Below are 21,011 nucleotides of genomic sequence, written 5' to 3'. Positions count from 1 at the left end.
GATCCTGGGAACTACAGGCCAGTCAGCCTCACCTCAGTCCCTGGAAAAATCATGCAGCAGGTCCTCAAGGAATCAATTCTGAAGCACTTAGAGGAGAGGAAAGTGATCAGGAACAGTCAGCATGGATTCACCAAGGGCAAGTCATGCCTGATTAATCTAATTGCCTTCTATGACGAGATAACTGGCTCTGTGGATGAGGGGAAAGCAGTGGACATGTTGTTCCTTGACTTTAGCAAAGCTTTTGACATGGTCTCCCACAGTATTCTTGCCAGTAAGTTAAAGAAGTATGGGCTGGATGAATGGACGATACGGTGGATAGAAAGCTGCCTAGATTGTTGGGCTCAACGGGTAGTGATCAATGGCTCCATGTCTAGTTGGCAGCCGGTATCAAGTGGAGTGCCCCAACGTCGGTTCTCGGGCCGGTTTTGTTCAATATCTTCATAAATGATCTGGAGGATGGTGTGGATTGCACCCTCAGCAAGTTTGCAGATGACACTAAACTGGGGGGAGAGGTAGATACGCTGGAGGGTAGGGATAGGATACAGAGGGCCCTAGACAAATTAGAGGATTGGGCCAAAAGAAATCTGATGAGGTTCCACAAGGACAAGTGCAGAGTCCTGCACTTAGGATGGAAGAATCCAATGCACCGCTACAGACTAGGGACTGAATGGCTAGGCAGCAGTTCTGCAGAAAAGGACCTAGGGGTTAGAGTGGACGAGAAGCTGGATATGAGTCAACAGTGTGCCCTTGTTGCCAAGAAGGCCAATGGCCTTTTGGGATGTATAAGTAGGGGCATTGCCAGCAGATCAAGGGACGTGATCGTTCCCCTCTATTCAACATTGGTGAGGCCTCATCTGGAGTACTGTGTCCAGTTTTGGGCCCCACACTACAAGAAGGATGTGGAAAAACTGGAAAGAGTCCAGCGGAGGGCAACAAAAATGATTAGGGGACTGGAACACATGACTTATGAGGAGAGGCTGAGGGAACTGGGATTGTTTAGTCTGCAGAAGAGAAGAATGAGGGGGGATTTGATAGCTGCTTTCAACTACCTGAAAGGGGGTTCCAAAGAGGATGGATCTAGACTGTTCTCAGTGGTAGCAGATGACAGAACAAGGAGTAATGGTCTCAAGTTGCAGTGGGGGAGGTTTAGGTTGGATATTAGGAAAAACTCTCTCACTAGGAGGGTAGTGAAACACTGGAATGTGTTACCTAGGGAGGTGGTGGAATCTCCTTCCTAAGAAGTTTTTAAGGTCAGGCTTGACAAAGCCCTGGCTGGGATGATTTAGTTGGGGACTGGTCCTGGTCCTGATCCTGCTTTGAGCAGGGGGTTGGACTAGATGACCTCCTGAGGTCCCTTCCAACCCTGATATTCTATGATTCTATGGAGGTAGATAAATACTCAGTTTAGTCTCTGTAACTTCAAGAGCATGGAAAGCCATAAATGAATGCTGAACATGCAGATGACTATTTTAAATTACCCTCCAAATGCCCACTCGTCTTGTGCATGGCCACCCTTTCTCTGAGACCAGTTGTGCATTCTGTGGCTCTGTCTAAACTAGGATTTTAAAGGTGTGATGTTAAATAACGTGATAACATGTTTTAAAAGCCTAGCATAGACAAGACATGCTGTCTAACATGTGCTATAGCGTGTTAGAGTAAAGTATATACTGTCTTATCTAAACAGATTTTTAAAACTTGCTTGCTAAAGGGTGCTAACACCACACCGTTTAGTCTAGTCTAGAGAAGATCCATATGTAGCTGGGCTCCTTTTAACTTTAGACACTGAAGTAAAAGCCTTGGGGGAAAAAAATTCCATATTATGGCTTTTTCTTAAAATGTATTTATTTATTCATTCATTAAAAGCTTCAGAAATGTCACCAAGTGCTATAACTGTGCTGCAGAGGAAAACGCAGCAACTGCTTTAAGTTTCATGATCTGTGCTTTTCAAGTGCTAGTTATAAAATAATTGCTCTCAATAATTCTCTCTTGCTCCAGCCAAATATCTGAAAGAGTTTTACCATCATCAATAAATGTACATCTCAACATGTCTATGTGGTGGGTATTATTAGAATGCCAAGAACACTGAAACACAGTACCTGATTCGACTAAGCGCAAACACAACCTGAATTGCAGCCAGGAGCCATGTCACTTGTCACCCAGTCCTGTGCTTTAAAAATTAAGAAATGCTTCCTCAAACCACCAAGTACTAGTGATTACTGGACTCAAAAAGGCAAAAATTATTAGTCTTTGACTTAAAGTGAAAGTCATTTAAAGAAGAATGGAGTTTATTTTTTAGAAAAATTTATATCTTGCCATGTGACATTTTTCATGAAGAATTATATTTTTGTTTTATTGATCTGCTTGGGATTCTGATTATAACAACTGGACTTTCGTATTGCGTTATAAGTCATTCACAAGCGCTTCAGTGAACTTACCGTGAATACACATATAACATAACACAGATATAGCTAAGAAAAAAAAGTTTTATTGCTTACTATTAAGGTCAGAGAGTGCTTTGTTCTTGGTAGTGTTGTATTGGCTCACCAAGTAGTCAATTTGCTAAAAGTTTTAAAAAAATATTTTTAGTAAAGAAACAGTAACCACCCCACACATGCATATTTTGCTGCAAACCCCCAAAACTCTTGAACTCCATCATTAATACTTTCAACAACGTACAATACAATTCTCTTTAATCGTGAGATGCTTAATTGAGAAGTCTCCTAGGGAGCAGATTTAAACCCCAGTGATCATTAATAGCAGCAATTGCTGCTTCATGAGGATTCCTTCAAGTGATTTAGTATGACTAGGGTCTTGTGTCTCTCTGTTTCATGCTAGTTCTATCCCTCTGGTCATCTAACAATGTTTAGTCCCTCCTTCACTGAGATATATACAGAAAGTGTCTGAACTGCTTCACCATTTTTTATTCCTTTGCCCTTAACATGCTAAGCAGCTTGCAGGCGCTTCCATTGCTGGCCGTGGGAAGGGAGGTGGCTGTCCTTTTCCAATTGCAGACTGCCCTTTACCAATACCATTGTTCTGTCCAGTGACAGTTTGGGCTCTGCACTGTCCCAGACAGCAGCATTATTATGACGATGAGGTCTTTTGTTAATCAGTTTTTGTTTGGTTTGTATTTCTATTTGGCTTGCATCTTCAAGTATTCAGTGTAGTAAATCCCATATGTCACAAAAGCAGCAGTGATTATATGTCCAAAATCAACAAATGCAGCATATGAAACATTTTGTGCCTGCCTGAGATTATGTTTTTGCCTCTCTTATCAATATACCATAGTTTTCTAGGCTCTAGAGTCTGTAGAAGAAACTAAATTAAACAGTTCTTAGCAGAACTGCTATGAATTCCCAAACAACGTCACAAAACAAAGTGGGATTTAGAATGACTAGGAAAACAAGTATAGATACCCTAGGGGAAGGGGATATAAGTTGATGTCCTTAATAGACAGACTGTCAACTGCACTGAAGTGTGGTGTTGACAGTGCAAAATTTATACAGTCTGCAAATCTTCTATGAAAACAGCTCTGAGCACCTGGCATCTTTATCAAATCCTCTATACATTATGCACTTAATGCTGATTGGCTGTGTTAAGTTAGACTTCTGAAGTACTGTCTGCAGTTTACAATCAAATGGATTCTATACCACTGTCAACAAAACTAAAGAGCCTTCCTATTAGTCTCAAGAATTTCTGGGATTTAATTAGAGGCACATGATGTAAAGATACCTTGCACAACAAAGCAACATATTAAGAAAAGTCACATATAATAGAATAAATTCTATCTATCTATAGTCACTAGAGTTAATTCTACAGAGAAAACTAATAATCCTAGGTAAAAACTGGAAAACAATACATAAAACTGAGGCTTTGATAAGTTTCTGCAGTTTTCATGAGCATTCTGTCTCTAATACTTATTTTAACTTAGTGCAACAGACTTTTAGGAGTCATTAGCTTTTTAGATATTTCATATATACATCACGATAGCTGAAGGAAACACAATAGATTTTATATTCTGACACTTCCTACAGTAAGCACTCAACTGTGGCTGATGCAAAGGAGTGAGGGGGTTGGAAGAATTCTTGGTATAACTGGGTCACAACCACCAATGTCAAAAACGATTGTAGACTTATGAAAAGCACTCCATACTGCAAACCAAAGGTTTACTATGTGACCTCATCTTTCTTTCACCACATCTACCCCAAAGGGCTCTGCCACGACATTGCATTTACATACATATGTGCTGGAGGCAAAAGAGAATAATATGCCCGGATGTGGAAAGAATTAAGGAAGTGGTGGATAGAGATTTCCCTTCAAACAACAACAGTGTACTCCAGCCCAGGCTGCAATGTTGGAGGAGACATCTTGAATTCCCAGACTCTCACGTTATCACTGCAAAGCCCTCAGTCAAAAGAAAAGCAGTTCATACTCTATGAGAGAGTGGGATTATTATAACCAATGCGGAGGGTGGTCACTGTGCCCACAGGTGAGACAGTATTGTCTGAACTGGCTCTGTCAAAACTTTAGCTACCAATAAGAAGTGGGATATTTGTTTGCTTTCCACATGATTTTTAAACAGTATGTTTTTTCAATTTTTAACAAATTAAACATCATATAAAGTTCTCTAATAGGAATTCATCTTTCATTGGAGAAAGTCATATAGAGAGGTATTTGGAGGACTCTTTGCAACATAAGAGGAAGTGTGAAGTCTTAAGGACACGGTACTTCATATTTGGGATGCCTCAATATATGCATTTAAAGAAAGCATAAAAGGTGTTCAACAAAAAAACAGAGAAGGCTACCATTCACTCCAGAGGATATTGGCATAAAGGAAAGGAATGTAAGGCACTGTTGCCCATGCATACTTTTATAAGAATTGCCAAAAACAGGAGGTTATTTCCCTTAAAAAATTACCTCTTTGGCAATGCACAGTGCAGCAACAGAAAAAAGGCAAAGGAATATCATATTACTGCAGAGCCTCTTATTTGTTCGAAGAATGCTGGTCCACAAGAATAACTGGTGGATATTTATTAACATATGAGAAGTCCTTTATCTTTTATTGTATTGTGCATTATATATTATATGATTGGCAACCAGAGCAATGGATGGGCACCCATAAAGGAAATACAGTTTGTTGCATGCATCACTAATACCAAATAGAAAGAAACACTATTTTCTAGAATACTTATCTTACATATACAATCACATATATAAAGAAAACATCTCTTTACCCCTGGAGTGTCATTGAGGAAAATTCTCAGGTCTTTAAAATTACTGTGCACCAGGTTCTTTGCTCCCCGGACTTGACTTGTTAAGTGTTGGTTGGCAGCGTAAGCACAAAGGACACCGATACTATAAATAGAAAGATAAGAGTTATTACTTTACTTCTACAAATACCCATTCTGCCAATTAAGAACAAAAAACATAGCAAAGCAATCAACATTTATCTGGATAACAAAGTCCCTGCAGACAAATTAGTATCTCCTTTTAATATAAATTTTATTTGAACCACTAGGTGGCACTAGGGAATTAGCTATAAGATTTGACATATCACATCACTAATTTTCTACATGTTTAATAAAGAAATCACGTTAACTCAAAAGCCTTCAAAAGGAACACACAATAGCGAGACATATTTGCAGCACTGCAGTTGTCAAAAATTTACAAAATTTATACAAGATACGAATACTATGCATACTTGGTTATTTTTTAAAAACTATGATTTATGAAGGCTAACATTCCTTTTCACTAGTAATCATTAATTTGACACATCTAGAAGAAAACAGTTGGTAAAATAAATTATTAAAAGGAATCATACATGAAACACGTTTTAAATTAGAATTACTTCCACTGCTAATTTTTTCACTATGGTCCCAATCTTCCAAACAATTTACATGTACTTAAAAGCACATAGTTTAATTAACTTCAATGGAGTTACTCATATGCTTAAAATTAAAAGGATGCCCACAGAGTTCGCAGAACTCGGGCCCTAGGGAGAAATATATAAAACAAATTAACAACATGAAAGATGGTAGGCAGATGGGAGTTTCAATCAGTGCATTTGGTGATTATTTTCCCAGTTTGGCCATTATGATTACACAATTCTATCTTCAACAGAATAGATCTGTATATACAGTAAAATATGGTAACTAAAAGCCCATGACAAGCTTGAGAGAGTTATCTTAGACTATAAAATATTTCATTCTTTGTTCACTTTCTTTCCACATGGAACTATGTTTATCAGTTGCCAAAGTGAGACACTTCTTAAAAAATCCCTGTAGTTACTGAAACCCTGTTCCGCTCCTTTTACATATAGATCTCTGCTCTTGTAGGCTAAGAGCCGCACTCTGAAGCTCAGGTGGGAATGCAACAGTGGAGTCAAGAGAGACTGTCTCTATGGTAGGCAGAGAAGAAATCCACTTTGCAGGTTAAAAATTAAAACCTCAAATTTCAGACGGACATCACCTGGTGGCAGATCAGACCATGGGTGTAACATGCCCCTCTTTTGGGAATGTTGCTTAAGAAGGCAGGTAGTTGCCTTCACTACCTGCAATTTCTGGATGGTGTTAAGGTGTAACTTCATGCAGTTTGCATTGTAGTAAACCAGTTTGAGGCTAGCAATATCAAAGGGAGCTGACAGATGCAAAGAGCACCATCTAATGGGATCATCATGCTAGGAGATCACTAACACAAATGGCTCTGTACTACATCAAAATCTACAACTGGGGTCAAAGAGACCTGAGCACTTCATATTATTAATGGTTTATTTTACCGTAGTGCCTACAAGCCAGCCATGTTGAGCGCCCTATTGTGTTAGCTGCATGGTAAATAACTGTTCTGACTCCAGAATTCACAATCTAGGGAAGACATGATTTAACAGGTGGAGGAGACCAGCACATCTGGTGGGGTGGAAGGGTAACAATCAATAAGACATGCACAATTCTTAGCAAATCAGGAGCACAACTTGCCACCCAATTAGCCATTATCATGTTCCAATTTTCTGTATTTGTTACATTTGAGTTCAGTTTTGAGGAGACACAGTATAGGACAGCAGTTTTTTATATTTTAACTAAGAGGTTTTTCCCATATATAAGGGGTGGCAAGGGACAAAGTATGAGAGTTGCTTGTCAGAGACATGAAGAATCAGATAATCAAGGCAGGCGTTGTTGGCAGAGTGAAGAGAGGAGCGAACCTCGCAATAAAGGTAACAGAGCAGGGATATAGTGGGAAGGGCTTTGAAAGTAAGAAAAAAGTAGTAATGGACAAGAATCTTAGCCGCATGGGCAGAGAGAAGAGGTCATTTTGGAGATGTTGTTTATTACTGTACCACAAGATGTACATAAATACTCTAGATGCTGCTAGAGTTGTTCTGTTAGAATTGTTTTCTATTAGAATTGCATCACTAACCTTCACCTTGCAGAAAGAAGGATTTGGGACAGGATGACAACTGGAGAGTTCAAACATCAAGAGATAATTTCTTAATCAAAGGTTTAACAATTGCTTCCTTAAAAGATACTAGTGTCCAGCCTTCTCAAAGAGAGCCGTTGATGGTAACTGAGGGCTGTTTGCATTGAAAATGAAGGTGTAATTGTAGCGTGATTAGGCATAACCATACTAGCTTTGACCTAGCTAACGCTGGCGACAATAGTAATGAAGATATGGCAGCATGGGTTAGCAACAGTGGCACCAGCATTACCTCGCTTGTCTTTACTAACTTAAAGGTCATGGGTCAATGCCATTTGTAGCCCACCACTCCCTGAAAATCCTTGCTAGTCACATCAATCACCACTCAAGCAGAGACGTGCGTCTCCACCAAACAATTTAAACTGATCTGATTATATATATATATATATATATATATATATATATATAAAATCAGATCAATTAAGCATCTTTAAAAGGTGACCATTCAAAATAGGCCAGCTGCATTTCTGGCAAATGTATACATTGTTCTCCTTGTAGATGTGAAAGAAACAATGATTCTGAATATTATTTTCCCAGTGAAAGAAAACTGATTAGCTGCTTTCTTTTGACCAACTGAAAAAGAAAAAACGTCTCATAACTGACATTCAAATGTAAAGTACAATATTAGTGTGTAACTCACATAACTGAGTTTACAATGACATCTTTGTTCTTTGGAAGGGATTGTTTTTATATCCTTAGAGTATTCTTTTTACAAAGCAAAGAGGTCAGCAATTGCAACCCAACAAAAAAAGGTACTCTGTAAATTTGAATGTGATCTTTTGCTCTTTAGCTTTCTGAGAGGAGGGTGCGGGAGAGACGCGAATCTTTAAACAAACTGTGCACTCAAACATTCACCTGTTCTAAACAGATACACAACACAAAAGGGAAAAACTCTACTTATTACCTAATGAGCCTTGAAAAATCACCAAATAAAAGAAGAGAGAAAAGGAAAAGAGATGACACAAGACTTGCCTTTCCCATAACAGACGGCAGTGGTGTATATCTGTTTAACTAGTCTCCCTGAAAGTCAGGTATTTCAGTTTCAGTTTGTGAGATTTCATAAATGGATGTAAACAGCATCAATCCAGTTGGTGAAAAAAGCAAAAACTTTCCCTAGTATTTTACTTGCAAAAGGTTCAAGTCACAGAAAATTAATATTAAACAGATTTAAAGGAAAAGTACTAAGGGAAAAGTTCTCCCCATTCATACAGAAATAAAATGTTGGGTCAGAGTTTTCTTTTTGAACCCATTTGTCAATTCTTCGGATTCATGTGGACTCCCAGGTGCTGAACTATCTGCATTACCAATTACATGAAGGCAGAAGTCCTTCCTTGATACTTGAATAAGGCACTTGTCCACATAACAGATATAACCTACATACTTTAGGATCTACATTTCTGAATAGCCAAAATTTATTTACAGGACTCGCAACATGGAAGGATCAAAAACTCATCATGTGGTTTTCCCACCAAAAAAGGAAAGACATTTTCTGTAAACAGGATTAATTTTATTATAATAAGCATTTAAAAAAAAAACAAAAAACCCACACACACGCACCCAGCTAACCTCTCTGATACATTGCAAAGCGATTAAGGAAGTGACATTTATTCTGCAGTGCATGCATGTGAGCGAATGTCCCAGCTTGCTGATGACTTTGGGATAAATAAAATATAAAATCTTTGTCCCAAAGAGAACAGTAAACATTTGAGTAGGAGCACACCCCTTTTGGAGTGATACATAAGTTGTATACATCTCAGTTCAACCAATATAAAATATGCTCACATTCAAATGGTATATCTGTGCTCATTAACAATAGCTCCTGCTCTATAACCACAATATCCATGTATCCAAACTCCCAGCTGCCAGAAATGGAGCCAGACACACAAGGAGGGTGAAGTAAAATATTTTATTGGACCAACTTCTGTTGGGGAGAGAAGCTTTAGAGCCACACAGAGCTCTTCTTCAGGTCTGGAAAAGGTACTTCTAGCATGACAACAAAATCCAAGGTGGAACAGATTGCTTAGCATAAATTAGTTAGCATAAACTGCAAGGGACCATTCATTGGAGAGTGGCCTGTTTACACCTCTGCAGTCATAGGACAAAGAGAGGAGGTTACTGGGTTACAGATTGTTGTAATAAGCCATAAAATCCCATCCCATACAGTATCTCTGTTCAGTCCACGAGTTTTAGTTTCTTGCAGAGTAATGAATTTAACCTCCCAGGCTCGTCTTTTGAAAGTGTTGTGCATGTTTCCTTTGAGAATGAGAACTAATAGGTCAGACAGAGTTATTGCTTTGTGAAAAGTGGTCACCCAAAGGTGACAGGGTGTTTCTGTCTCATCATTTTCCTGTGACAGTTCATTCGAGACCATAGCGATGGTCTGGGTTCACCCACATAGTTGTTAGTGGGGCACTTAGTGCACTGGATGAAATATACTACATGTTGTGATTGGCATGTATAGGATCCATGGATCTTGAAAGGTGTTTTGTGTGAACACCCCACTCCAACAGAAATGTAGCCAGACGTACTCCTGGCTTTAGAACATTTTCTCCCCCATTTTCAATCAAATACAAAATATTTCATTTGTTTGAGAAAATACAGGTCTACAAGAAGAGACTAGTCTGAAACTTATTAAGCTGAATAAAGGCATATTTATGGACATAAAAAGACTCCAGAGCCACTTGCATCTCGTTGAGGAAAGTGTGGTATACTGTCAGAAAAATGATCTGTTGAACTTATTTTTTTGTTTAACTTTGCACTTTTTTACTTTCCATGAATCTTTCCACTCAACTCTGATTAGTTTACTAAAACAAGGTTTTAATACTCTCACCATTGTTGCGTATCAGTGGAAGGGCAGAGATATTTTCATTCATGGGGAACACTGCCAGTCAATTTCTGATTTTAGAATCGTTATCAGCAGTGATGTATGAATGAATCTGGAATAGTCATATGCCAGCATGCTGACGTAGAGAAAATTCTGGTTTTGACTTAAGAAAATTTGAGGGACAACACACACAATCACTTCTGACCACCACTGGACTATTATCAAAATGTGTTAAAATGGTTGCATCCTAACAATTCTTCTCAATGGGATGGCCTCTGAGCACAAGACAGGTAATCTTTTGTTCATGAATCACCAACTTTAAGTGGCCATTTGGATAATTTGATTGAAAAACAAAAACAAAGTCATCTCCCTGGAAAAAGTCTCACATGCCAAATTCAACTAAGGTGTGAAACATCATTATAATCCCTCAAAAGGTAGGTTCACTCATTAACATGACATTAACCATATTAGAGCTACTGTAACGCCGTTGTAAAATATCTTTTCTGAGCAAAAGTGAACATATTATTTTCAGCCTAATAAAAATCATTTCAGCTTCTACAGATGATAAACTAGACTAAATATTCCTTGTTGTACAGTACTGCATGATCAGTACTGTGCAAAATGAGCATTGTGCTCTTTATTATACTTGCCTGATAATTAAAGAAGCAACAAAAAGAAACGTTGCAAAGCAGCCTCTCCGACAGTCAGCATTTTTCTTGTGTCTTTGGTGCATTTCCCCACCACAGTTGTCACAGCAACGACACATACAGAAGCACAGTCCCACAAGAGGCAGTAACAGAACAAATAGCAATCCCAAAGCAGCAGACACTATAAAGCCGATTTCATAGTAGATTGCCTGCAATTCAGACAAAAATAACTGTAACAGCAGATCTTATATAGTTGTTGAAATTCAGATACAGCCCCTGCTTAAAAACGAAATTAAAGCTACAAGATCCACTAGTTACTGTAGGTTTCAGAGTAGCAGCCATGTTAGTCTGCATTTGCAAAAAGAAAAGGAGTACTTGTGGCACCTTAGAGACTAACCAATTTATTGGAGCATAAGCTTTCGTGAGCTACAGCAGCCGATGAAGTGAGCTGTGGCTCACGAAAGCTTGTGCTCAAATAAGTTGGTTAGTCTCTAAGGTGCCGCAAGTACTCCTTTTCTTTTTACTAGTTACTGTAGTCATTGGACTCAATGTTTTCTAAGTCATCAATACAGATCTAACAACATTTCTATCCCAAACAGATAAAAACATTGTAAATGTTGACAACTAACCTATCAAGAAGCGGTTTAAGCAGCATATTTAACAAGTAAACAAGCTCGTGATATTGATGCAACTTGCATTTTAATGGATTAAAAATGGGCACATTTGATTAGCAGGCCCACAATTTCATCCATCTCTCATAGCTGTTCCAAAAAACTATTTGAGACTACCAGCAACCCTAAATATACCAACATACTGTACTATGGTGGGAAATGGTTTGTTTTTGTTCTTAAAAAAAACAGATTTCGGTTATGAGTAGAAGGCCTGATTATGAAAACTGAAGAGAAATATTAAATGAAGGACTGTACTCTCTTCAAAACAAAATGTAAAAATAGCTGAAAGAAAAAAACATCAAGGGATGGATTTTAAGCTCTGTAGGGCAGAGACTCTTGATCATCTACATTGCTATGCTCAGTTGGCAACAAACAAACTAACAGCAACTAAAGGAAAGATTTTTCAAAGGCACAAAAGGCAGCTGGGAACCCAACTCCCTTTTAATCAGTGAGGTGGACGCTTAACTGTCCTTGGTGCCTTTGCAAACCTCCTGATAAGGGTATGTCTACAAAGCAAAGAAAAATCTGCAACTGGCCCATGCCAGCCAACTCGGGCTGTGGGGCTGTTCCGTTGTTGTGGAGACTACCGGACTCAGGCTGGAGCCCAGCTCTGGGATCCTCCCAGGGAGGCTAGCCACAGGGTTTTCTATGTTGTGTAGACATACTCTAAACAGTGGTTCTCAACCTTTCTGGGCTCAGGATCCAGTTGTAAATGTTTATGGCCTGTGACGACCCAGTAAATAGTTTGGGGGTGAAGGCCCTGGGGTGGTTTGGTTGGGTGCTGCCTCCTGGGGTCTTGAGTCCCGCCTAGCACTCACCTCTCAGTAGCAGCTCCCGTGCTGTGGGGCTAGCTGGGCTTGGCTCTCCGTTTCGGGCATTGCAACCTCCAGGGTTGCAGCTCCACTCAGGTTTGGCCCCGCCCCCCCTGACGGAACCAAATTTGTGAGAGTGGAGTTGTGACATGGCTCATGGAGTTGTAGTGCCACTCACTCAGATTTGGGCTACCCGGACTGCCGTTATCATGACGGCTGGGCCAAACTTGAGTGGTGCTGGGACCCCAGAGTTTGCAGTGCCTGGAGCAGGGAGGCGAGCCCAGCCAGACCTGTGAGACAGGAGCCACAGGAACTGCCACACGACCTTTGAAACATTCTGGCAACCCAAAATTGGGTCCTGACCCATGGGCTGAGAAGCTCTGTCCTCAAAGGCTATTAAAGTCACTTGGAAAAGTCTGTGTTAACTTTAAGGGTACTATAATTATTACACTTACTACTTTGACTCATCCTGTATCTCTTGTATATAGTCTGTAAAGCAGTAGTATCTTGGCAGGAACAAGATGGAATAGATTTTGTATTGTCACCGAACACAAGTTACAAGTCATAATTTCTCACTACCCATCAATTATCATACTTCACTTCTAATCATACTAAATCTGCTTCCAATCCCACCAGTCCTTGGGGAATAAAAATTGCTTCACATGCAGTGTCAATAGTAATCCACCATCATTAACACGGTTGTAATCGCTGACCTTATTGCCAATCCTAGAATAAACCCTAGGAGACTAGTGATGGTTTAGAACTGCTCTGTGAATAAGAACAAGATAATTTTGGTTGGATTTTACAAGTCAAATACTTAGCCAAAGTTTGTTAAAAAGAAAATCAGAAAAGATTACAAAGTAACTAAAAATGAATAGAAATATGTTTTAGTAAGTTACCTGAACAATCTGGAACGTAACCAAATCAAAAGTGGCTTAAATGAAAAAACATCTCCATTTAGAATGACATCAAAAATAGTAATGCATGTTTTGACAGGAGTAGCGAATATAGTCCCTGCTAGTTTTGAGAAAAGAAAAAAAAAAAAAAAAAGCGCAAGACACAGAGCACATCTACCAGATACAATGGAAGGCATTATTACCTGAAGAGTCAGGACAACATTTTCTGGCTGTGGAAGTCAAAGCAGATGGAGAATGTGTATAATGCACAGGCAGCATGCACAAAACCAAATCATGTGAGTAATTAATAATTAACCATAACTGAAACAATTAAAAATACCCAAAATAAAAAAATAAAAGCCATTGAACTAAAAAAATTGCAGAGAAGCAGTAAATAATTAAGCCAAATATATTATGTAGTAGAGGATTTCTGATTGCCTTGGTAAGTTAAAAGGATTCAGGATTTCTTTATCCACCATAAATAGCACTCAACCTTAAAATGAAAACAGACCAGTTATTTTTGTATGGACCATCAGTTATATTTCCCCAAGACATTTCAGAGAAGAGGAGGGTCAGATATTGTATTAGTGCGCGGTTTCCCAAAGAATTCCAGCTGTCAGAGCTGTTCCACTATACTTTTGCTTTTTGAAGTTACAAATTGTTTTGGCATTAGGAGAAGCAATTCCAATAGCAGTTTTCGTGCCTTGGCACATTATACAGAAAGTTCATCTGCACTTTAAAAGTCTGTCGGAAACTTAAAGCCTACAAGGGGGGACGGGACAGAAGGGAGAAATCTAATTCAACAGGGTCATAAGCGTTTCTGCTACCCCATTTGCCTTTTGAGAAAACGGGTGGGGGGGGAGGGGAGAATTCAGTCACTGGAGTTTAAGAAGCTACTTTCTTCCCTCTTGTTCTCAGAACTTATGCACAGATTAAAACAAAGAATTTCTTAAAGATAGTTGTTTTTCTGCATCTTCATGTGGCAATTCATACCCAATAGGGGTTTCCTCTTTTCCTGGTAAGTTAGAAAATAAGAGCAACCCAGCAGTTGTGTGTTGCTATACTGAAAGGGCAGAACTCACTGAAAAGAAAACATTTCCAAACCACCCAAAGACTTGAAAAATTCCTGACACTATACTTAAACGTTTTTGCATCAGAAATGCCAATTCATCAAAACAGAAACTTTATAGAGCTGTCCAGATTTGATGGGAGGCTTCTCAGGTTGAGACAGACACCTACCCCAGAATAAGCAACAGATGAGCGTTTAGGACGCACACCGGCGATGTGGGAGACCCAAGTTCAAGTCCCTGCTAGGGCTGTCGATTAATTGTAATAGCCATTTTAATCGCACTGTTAAACAATAGAATACCAACTGAAATTTATTAAAATATTTTTGGATGTTTTTCTGCATTTTCAAATATATTTCAATTACAATGCAGAATACAAAGTGTACAGTGCTCACTTTATATTATTTTGATTACAATATTTGCACTGTAAAAGTGATAAGAAATAGTATATTTCAATTCACCTCATACAAGTACTGTTGTGCAATCTCTCACAGAAGTGCAGCTTACAAACGTAGATTTTTTTTGTTACGTAACTGCACTCAAAAATAAATTGCAAAACTTTAGAGCCTACAAGTCCACTCAGTCCTATTTCTTGTTCAGCCAATCATTAAGACAAGCACTTTTGTAGCTGGCATTGCAAGGTATACCTGCCAGATATGCTAAACATTCATATGCCCCTTCATGCTTCGGCCACCATTCCAGAGGACACGATTCCATGCTGATGATGCTTGTTTAAAAAACAAAACAAAAACAAAACAATTAAATTTGCGACTGAACTCCTAGGGGAAGAATTTACCCAGCACATGTTCGTTTTAAGAACACTTTCATTGCAGATTTGACAAAACGCAAAGAAGATACCAATGAGAGATTTCTAAAGGTAGTTACAGCACTCGATCCAAGGTTAAAGAATCTAAAGTGCCTTCCAAAACCGGAGAGGGATGAGGTGTGGAGCATGCTTTCAGAAGTCTTAAAGAGCAACACTCTGACGCAGAAACGACAGAACCCAAAGCACCAAAAAAGAAAATCAACCTTCTGCTGGTGGCATCTGATTCAGATGATGAAAATCAACATGCGGTCTGTACTGCTTTCGACTGTTATCAAGCAGAATCTGTCAGCATAGACTCATGTCCTCTGGAATGGTGGTTGAAGCATGAAGGGACATATGCTAAAGATTCATATCTGGCACGTAAATATCTTGCGAAGCCGGCTACAACAGTATCATGCAAATGCTTGTTCTCACTTTCAGGTGACATTGTAAACAAGAAGCCGGCAGCACTATCTCCTGCAAATGTAAACAAACTTATTTGCCTTAGTGATTGGCTGAACACGAAGTAGGACTGAGTGGACTCGTAGGTTCCAAAAAGTTTTGCATTGTTTTGTTTGAGTGCAGTTATTTTTTTGTACACAATTCTACATTTTTGAGTTCAACTTTCATCATAAAGAGATTGCACTACAGTACTTGTACTAGGTGAACTGAAAAAACTATTTCTTTTGGTTTTTTTTACAGTAAAAATATTTGTAATAAAAAAATAAGTGAGCACTGAACACTTTGTACTCTTTTGTTGTAATTGAAATCAATATATTTGAAAATGCAGAAAACATCAATATTTAAATGGTATTCTACTATTGTTTAATAGAGCAATTAATCACATGATTAATTTTTAATTGCTTGATAGTCCTAGTCCCTGCCCTGTCAGTCATTCTCCCACATCCCCAAATGCCCTGAACACCAAGATATATTGGCCATTCGGAGGAGGATCTCTCTCTGGTTTTCATGAAAAAACTGCAATAGTCTCCGTTTCATCCCACTGTGGAACAGGAAAAACTTCAAGAATCTGAAAAAGTTTTCTGGGATGGGAAACCTGTTTCTGTTCCAGCTCCAATTAAGATGCCCATCTACCCAAACTATGAGATATGGATATTTATTATATGTACCTCCAGAAACTCCATGCAACTCTTATTGGAAATGTCATCACATTTAGCTACAATTTATCTAAGGTGGTAATGGAACGGGATATATTTTTCATAAAAACAAATTTTATTCTTCATTGTAAATGGGTACCAAAATTTGATTTAGAAAATAAAAAGTAAGTTAATCTTTCTCATAAAAAAAAAAAACAACCCCTAAAATCATGGCAGCATGATCAATTGCGTATCTGTGGGGACATCACCTTCTGCCAGGATAAACCAAAAACTGACTGGAACAGCAGTTATTTATATTCTAACATACCTGAGATAGCCACAGAGGGTGCTAAGACAACTACTAAGACAATAGTCTAGTTTAAAAATGAGTTTATTAGGAGGGTTTACTACACAGGATTACAACAACTGACAGTGGTTTCAAGTTTCCTGTAAATTCTATGAAGTAGCAGGGAATGACAGACGGATGTCACTGACGATCTAAACGCCTTGTTCAAAGGGTCAGTCAGTCCATGAAATTCAACCTCTAGGCTTACTTCTATGTATGCAAGGTGTTTTGTGTGGCCCTGCAGCCTCTAATGCATCATCACCAAACAACCCCCCCAAAAGAACTTGTGAGATCGTGAGGAACTTGGTACAGCCTTAGGACAAGCTCCAAACATCTGGATACTAGGCAAAGGACATCAGGCTATTGGAGTAAGAGGCTCAGTATCAGAAAGGCTTCCCAGAAAGGCCTCAGGTCAGTGGGCATGAGTCTAGGGACCAGATTTGTTTTCCTGAGCACACACAACACCATTCACAGCATGTTCCAGTAACCTATAACCTAGCAGATGGTACAAAGTATCATGTCACCAATCTGGGCCCAGTTAAGGTCCTTACTGCAGGAATTCAACCCACCACAGTGCTTGAGACATGGCCCATTGTGCTTGAGTATGGCTCAAGGAAATGAACTAGTAGCACATCCAAATTGGGTTGCATTCCCTGCTGTTGCTGGATATCTTGAGAATGTACACTATTCTAGGGTAACCATGCCATAGGGAGAAGGTAGGGAAAACATGTTTCTGTAATCACTTTAATCTAAAAAAAATATTTTATCAATGGAATGTGGAAACTCAGCTGTCTGAAGGTAGTAACTGGAACCAGCCTACGAACCGAGCAATTACGGTTTTCTATGTTTAAACATTTTTGGACAAAAGCAAATACTTTTGCTTAACACAAAGCCAGAGCTTAGTTTCTGTGTGACAGATACAATCACATTTTTATACCTGGAATACTAGTGAAAACTGCTGCTAAGATTGCCTGAGTAATTCTGTTTTAAAGTATATTTTCAGTCAGTTTTTGGACCTCCCATGACATCAAAAAACCAACATATATAGAAAAAAAGACAAATAATATATATTTTACAATAAATATTTACATGCAATAATTGTGTATGCTAAAAATAAGCATTATTATAGGGTTAAAATGATTCTGGTATCTGAAGACCAGCAGGAATTCCTGGTTCATAACTAGAAAACAAAAAAGGGCAGATTTTTACTAAACATTTTGGCTTCAAATATTAGTTTTGCACAAAAGATTCCTTACATTTCATGAACACTTTCTTACAAAAATTTTCTTAGTATTTTTCAAAAAAGAATTTTACATGGTATTTTATTTGAAACCATGAAAATAGTTAGTCAGATGTCAATTAATCAGTCATATATCCAATTGTTAGTTTCAATTATTCTTCTCTATTTAAGGAAGAAAGTCTCAATGTTTCAACTAAATTATGAATACACACACTTCCATTACTATGTGTAGACAAATTACCTTTTGATAATCATCCTGCACATTTCCAAACGTCTGCTGTGCTAGCTTTTTGATGAGATCTGAAAATAAGCAAGAACATTCCAGAGTTTTAGATAACGTAAGTTAGAAAATATCAGTAAATTATATTGCTGGTTAGCTGGGATGAAACTGAGAACAGAAATCAAAGATGACAGACAAATATACCCAAGTTTCTATAACTACAGTAGAATACTACATTTTTAAACACACCTGTAAATTTTATGAGAATGTTGAAAGATAACGAGGTTAAGAAGGTCATACTGAGAAGCAGTAAGGTTATTTTTGTTGAGGTGATCTTATGTGCCATAGAGACCAGTGAAATCATAAATCAGATACTAGGTTACCTACTACCTAGGCATATTGATTTGGACGATTTTAATGCACCTTGTTTGTGCCAGGTCAACCATATCTTCATTGGAAACCACCTACTAAGCAATTAAGCTTTTTATCATAACAATCTTCTAAATTAAATTATACACACACACCCCCTCACGGAACTGTATAACTGGTGCTCAAATATTCCGGTGTGGATATTCAATGCAGCTTTTTTGGGGGGTGGAGGTAAGGGTGTGGCCTGGGCAGGGAATCACTGTACCTGCAAAAAGAAAAAGGAGTACTTGTGGCACCTTAGAGACTAACAAATTTATCTGAGCATAAGCTTTCATGAGCTACAGCTCACTTCATTGGATGCATTCAGTGGAAAATACAGTGGGGAGATTTATATACATAGAAAACATGAAACAATGGGTGTTACCATACGCACTGTAATGAGAGGTTTCAGAGTAGCAGCCGTGTTAGTCTGTATTCGCAAAAAGAAAAAAGGAGTACTAGTGGCACCTTAGAGACTAACAAATTTATAGTCTCAGAAAAGGAGTACAAGTGGCACCTTTGAGACTATAAATTTGTTACTCTAAGGTGCCACTAGTACTCCTTTTCTTTTTACTGCAACGAGAGTGATCACTTAAGGTGAGCTATTACCAGCAGGAGAGCGGGGGGGGGGGGGGGGAACTTTTGTAGTGATAATCAAGGTGGGCCATTTCCAGCAGTTGACAAGAATGTCTGAGGAACAGGTGGGGGTGGGGGTGGCGGGTGGAAATAAACAAGGGGAAATAGTTTTACTTTGTGTAATGACCCATCCACTCCCAGTCTCTATTCAAGCCTAAGTTAATTGTATCCAGTTTTCAAATTAATTCCAATTCAGCAGTCTCTCGTTGAAGTCTGTTTTTCAAGGTTTTTTGTTGAAGAATTGCAACTTTTAGGTCTGTAATCGAGTGACCAAAGAGATTGAAGTGTTCTCCAACTGGTTTTTGAATGTTATAATTCTTGACATCTATTTGTGTCCATTGATTCTTTTACGTAGAGACTGTCCAGTTTGACCAATGTACATGGCAGAGGGGCATTGCCGGCACATGATGGCATATATCACATTGGTAGATGTGCAGGTGAACGAGCCTCTGATAGTGTGGCTGATGTGATTAGGCCCTATGATGGTTTCCCCTGAATAGATATGTGGACACAGGTGGCAACAGGCTTTGTTGCAAAGATAGGTTCCTGGGTTAGTGGTTCTGTTGTGTGGTGGGTGGTTGCTGGTGAGTATTTGCTTCAGGTTGGTGGGTTGTCTGTAAGCAAGGACTGGCCTGTCTCCCAAGATCTGTGAGAGTGATGGGTCGTCCTTCAGGATAGGTTGTAGATCCTTGATCATGCGCTGGAGAGGTTTAGTTGGGGGCTGAAGGTGATGGTTAGTGGTGTTCTGTTATTTTCTTTGTTGGGTCTGTCCTGTAGTAGGTGACTGCTGGGTACTCTTCTGGCTGTGTCAATCTGTTTCTTCACTTCAGCAGGTGGGTATTGTAGTTGTAAGAATGCTTGATAGAGATCTTGTAGGTGTTTGTCTCTGTCTGAGGAGTTGGAGCAAATGCGGTTGTATCATAGAGCTTGGCTGTAGACAATGGATTGTACGGTGTGGTCTGGATGAAAGCTGGAGGCATGTAGGTAGGAATAGCGGTCAGTAGGTTTCCGGTATAGGGTGGTGGTTATGTGACCATCGCTTATTAGCACCATAGTGTCCAGGAAGTGGATCTCTTGTGTGGACTGGTCCAGGCTGAGTTTGATGGTGGGATGGAAATTGTTGAAATCATGGTGGAATTCCTCAAGGGCTTCTTTTCCATGGGTCCAGATGATGAAGATGTCATCAATGTAGTGCAAGTAGAGTAGGGGCATTAGGGGACGAGAGATGAGGGAGCGTTGTTCTAAGTTAGCCATAAAAATGTTGGCATACTGTGGGTCGTGTGGGTACCCATAGCAGTGCCGCTGATTTGAAGGTATACATTGTCCCCAAATGTGAAATGGCCCACCTTGATTATCACTACAAAAGGTCCCCCCTCCACCCCCCACTCTCCTGCTGGTAATAGCTCACCTTACCTGATCGCTCTCGTTACAGTGTGTATGGTAACACCCATTGTTTCATGTTTTCTATGTATATAAATCTCCCCACTGCATTTTCCACTGAATGCATCCGATGAAGTGAGCTGTAGCTCACGGAAGCTTATGCTCAAATAAATTGGTTAGTCTCTAAGGTGCCACAAGTACTCCTTTTCTTTTTGCAAATACAGACAAACATGGCTGCTACTCTGTACCTGCAAACTTGCTGGAGGGAGATCTGAGGGCCTTCACTGCCTATCACTGGCAGACAGATAAAAGAAAGCTTTCATTTTATTATCTGTGTTGCATCTATTCTGAAGCTCAAGGAGGATTAAGAATTCTGAGGACTGAAGTCCCCAGAACTCTTAATCCAACATTTTTCAAAAACAAAAAATAGATGATGATGATGAAATAGTTTGTACTGCAAAGCATCATCATTTGGGGAAGACTGAAAAATGCTGG

The 21,011-nt window shown here is 39.1% G+C and overlaps 1 protein-coding gene across 6 annotated transcripts in view; it reads right to left on the bottom strand.

Moving 5' to 3' along the window:
* The window catches only part of PROM1 (prominin 1), a 95,446-nt gene that overhangs the window by 42,282 nt on the left and 32,153 nt on the right, over positions 1-21,011 (bottom strand). For 4 of the 6 annotated variants that reach the window (XM_074951648.1, XM_074951649.1, XM_074951651.1 and 1 more), the window contains exons 3-7: positions 18,114-18,172; positions 13,521-13,547; positions 10,942-11,147; positions 5,235-5,355; positions 2,496-2,559 (exon numbers count right to left, since the gene is read on the bottom strand). In XM_074951648.1, the coding sequence (XP_074807749.1) occupies positions 2,496-2,559; positions 5,235-5,355; positions 10,942-11,147; positions 13,521-13,547; positions 18,114-18,172 (477 nt within the window). The remainder of the gene's footprint in view (positions 1-2,495; positions 2,560-5,234; positions 5,356-10,941; positions 11,148-13,520; positions 13,548-18,113; positions 18,173-21,011) is intronic. The other 2 variants (XM_074951650.1, XM_074951653.1) reach the window with 1 other exon arrangement.

This window comes from Natator depressus, chromosome 4, assembly GCF_965152275.1.
Source record: "Natator depressus isolate rNatDep1 chromosome 4, rNatDep2.hap1, whole genome shotgun sequence".
In the NCBI taxonomy this organism is placed as follows: domain Eukaryota; kingdom Metazoa; phylum Chordata; order Testudines; family Cheloniidae; genus Natator; species Natator depressus.
This window is presented reverse-complemented; position numbering and strand designations above follow the sequence as displayed.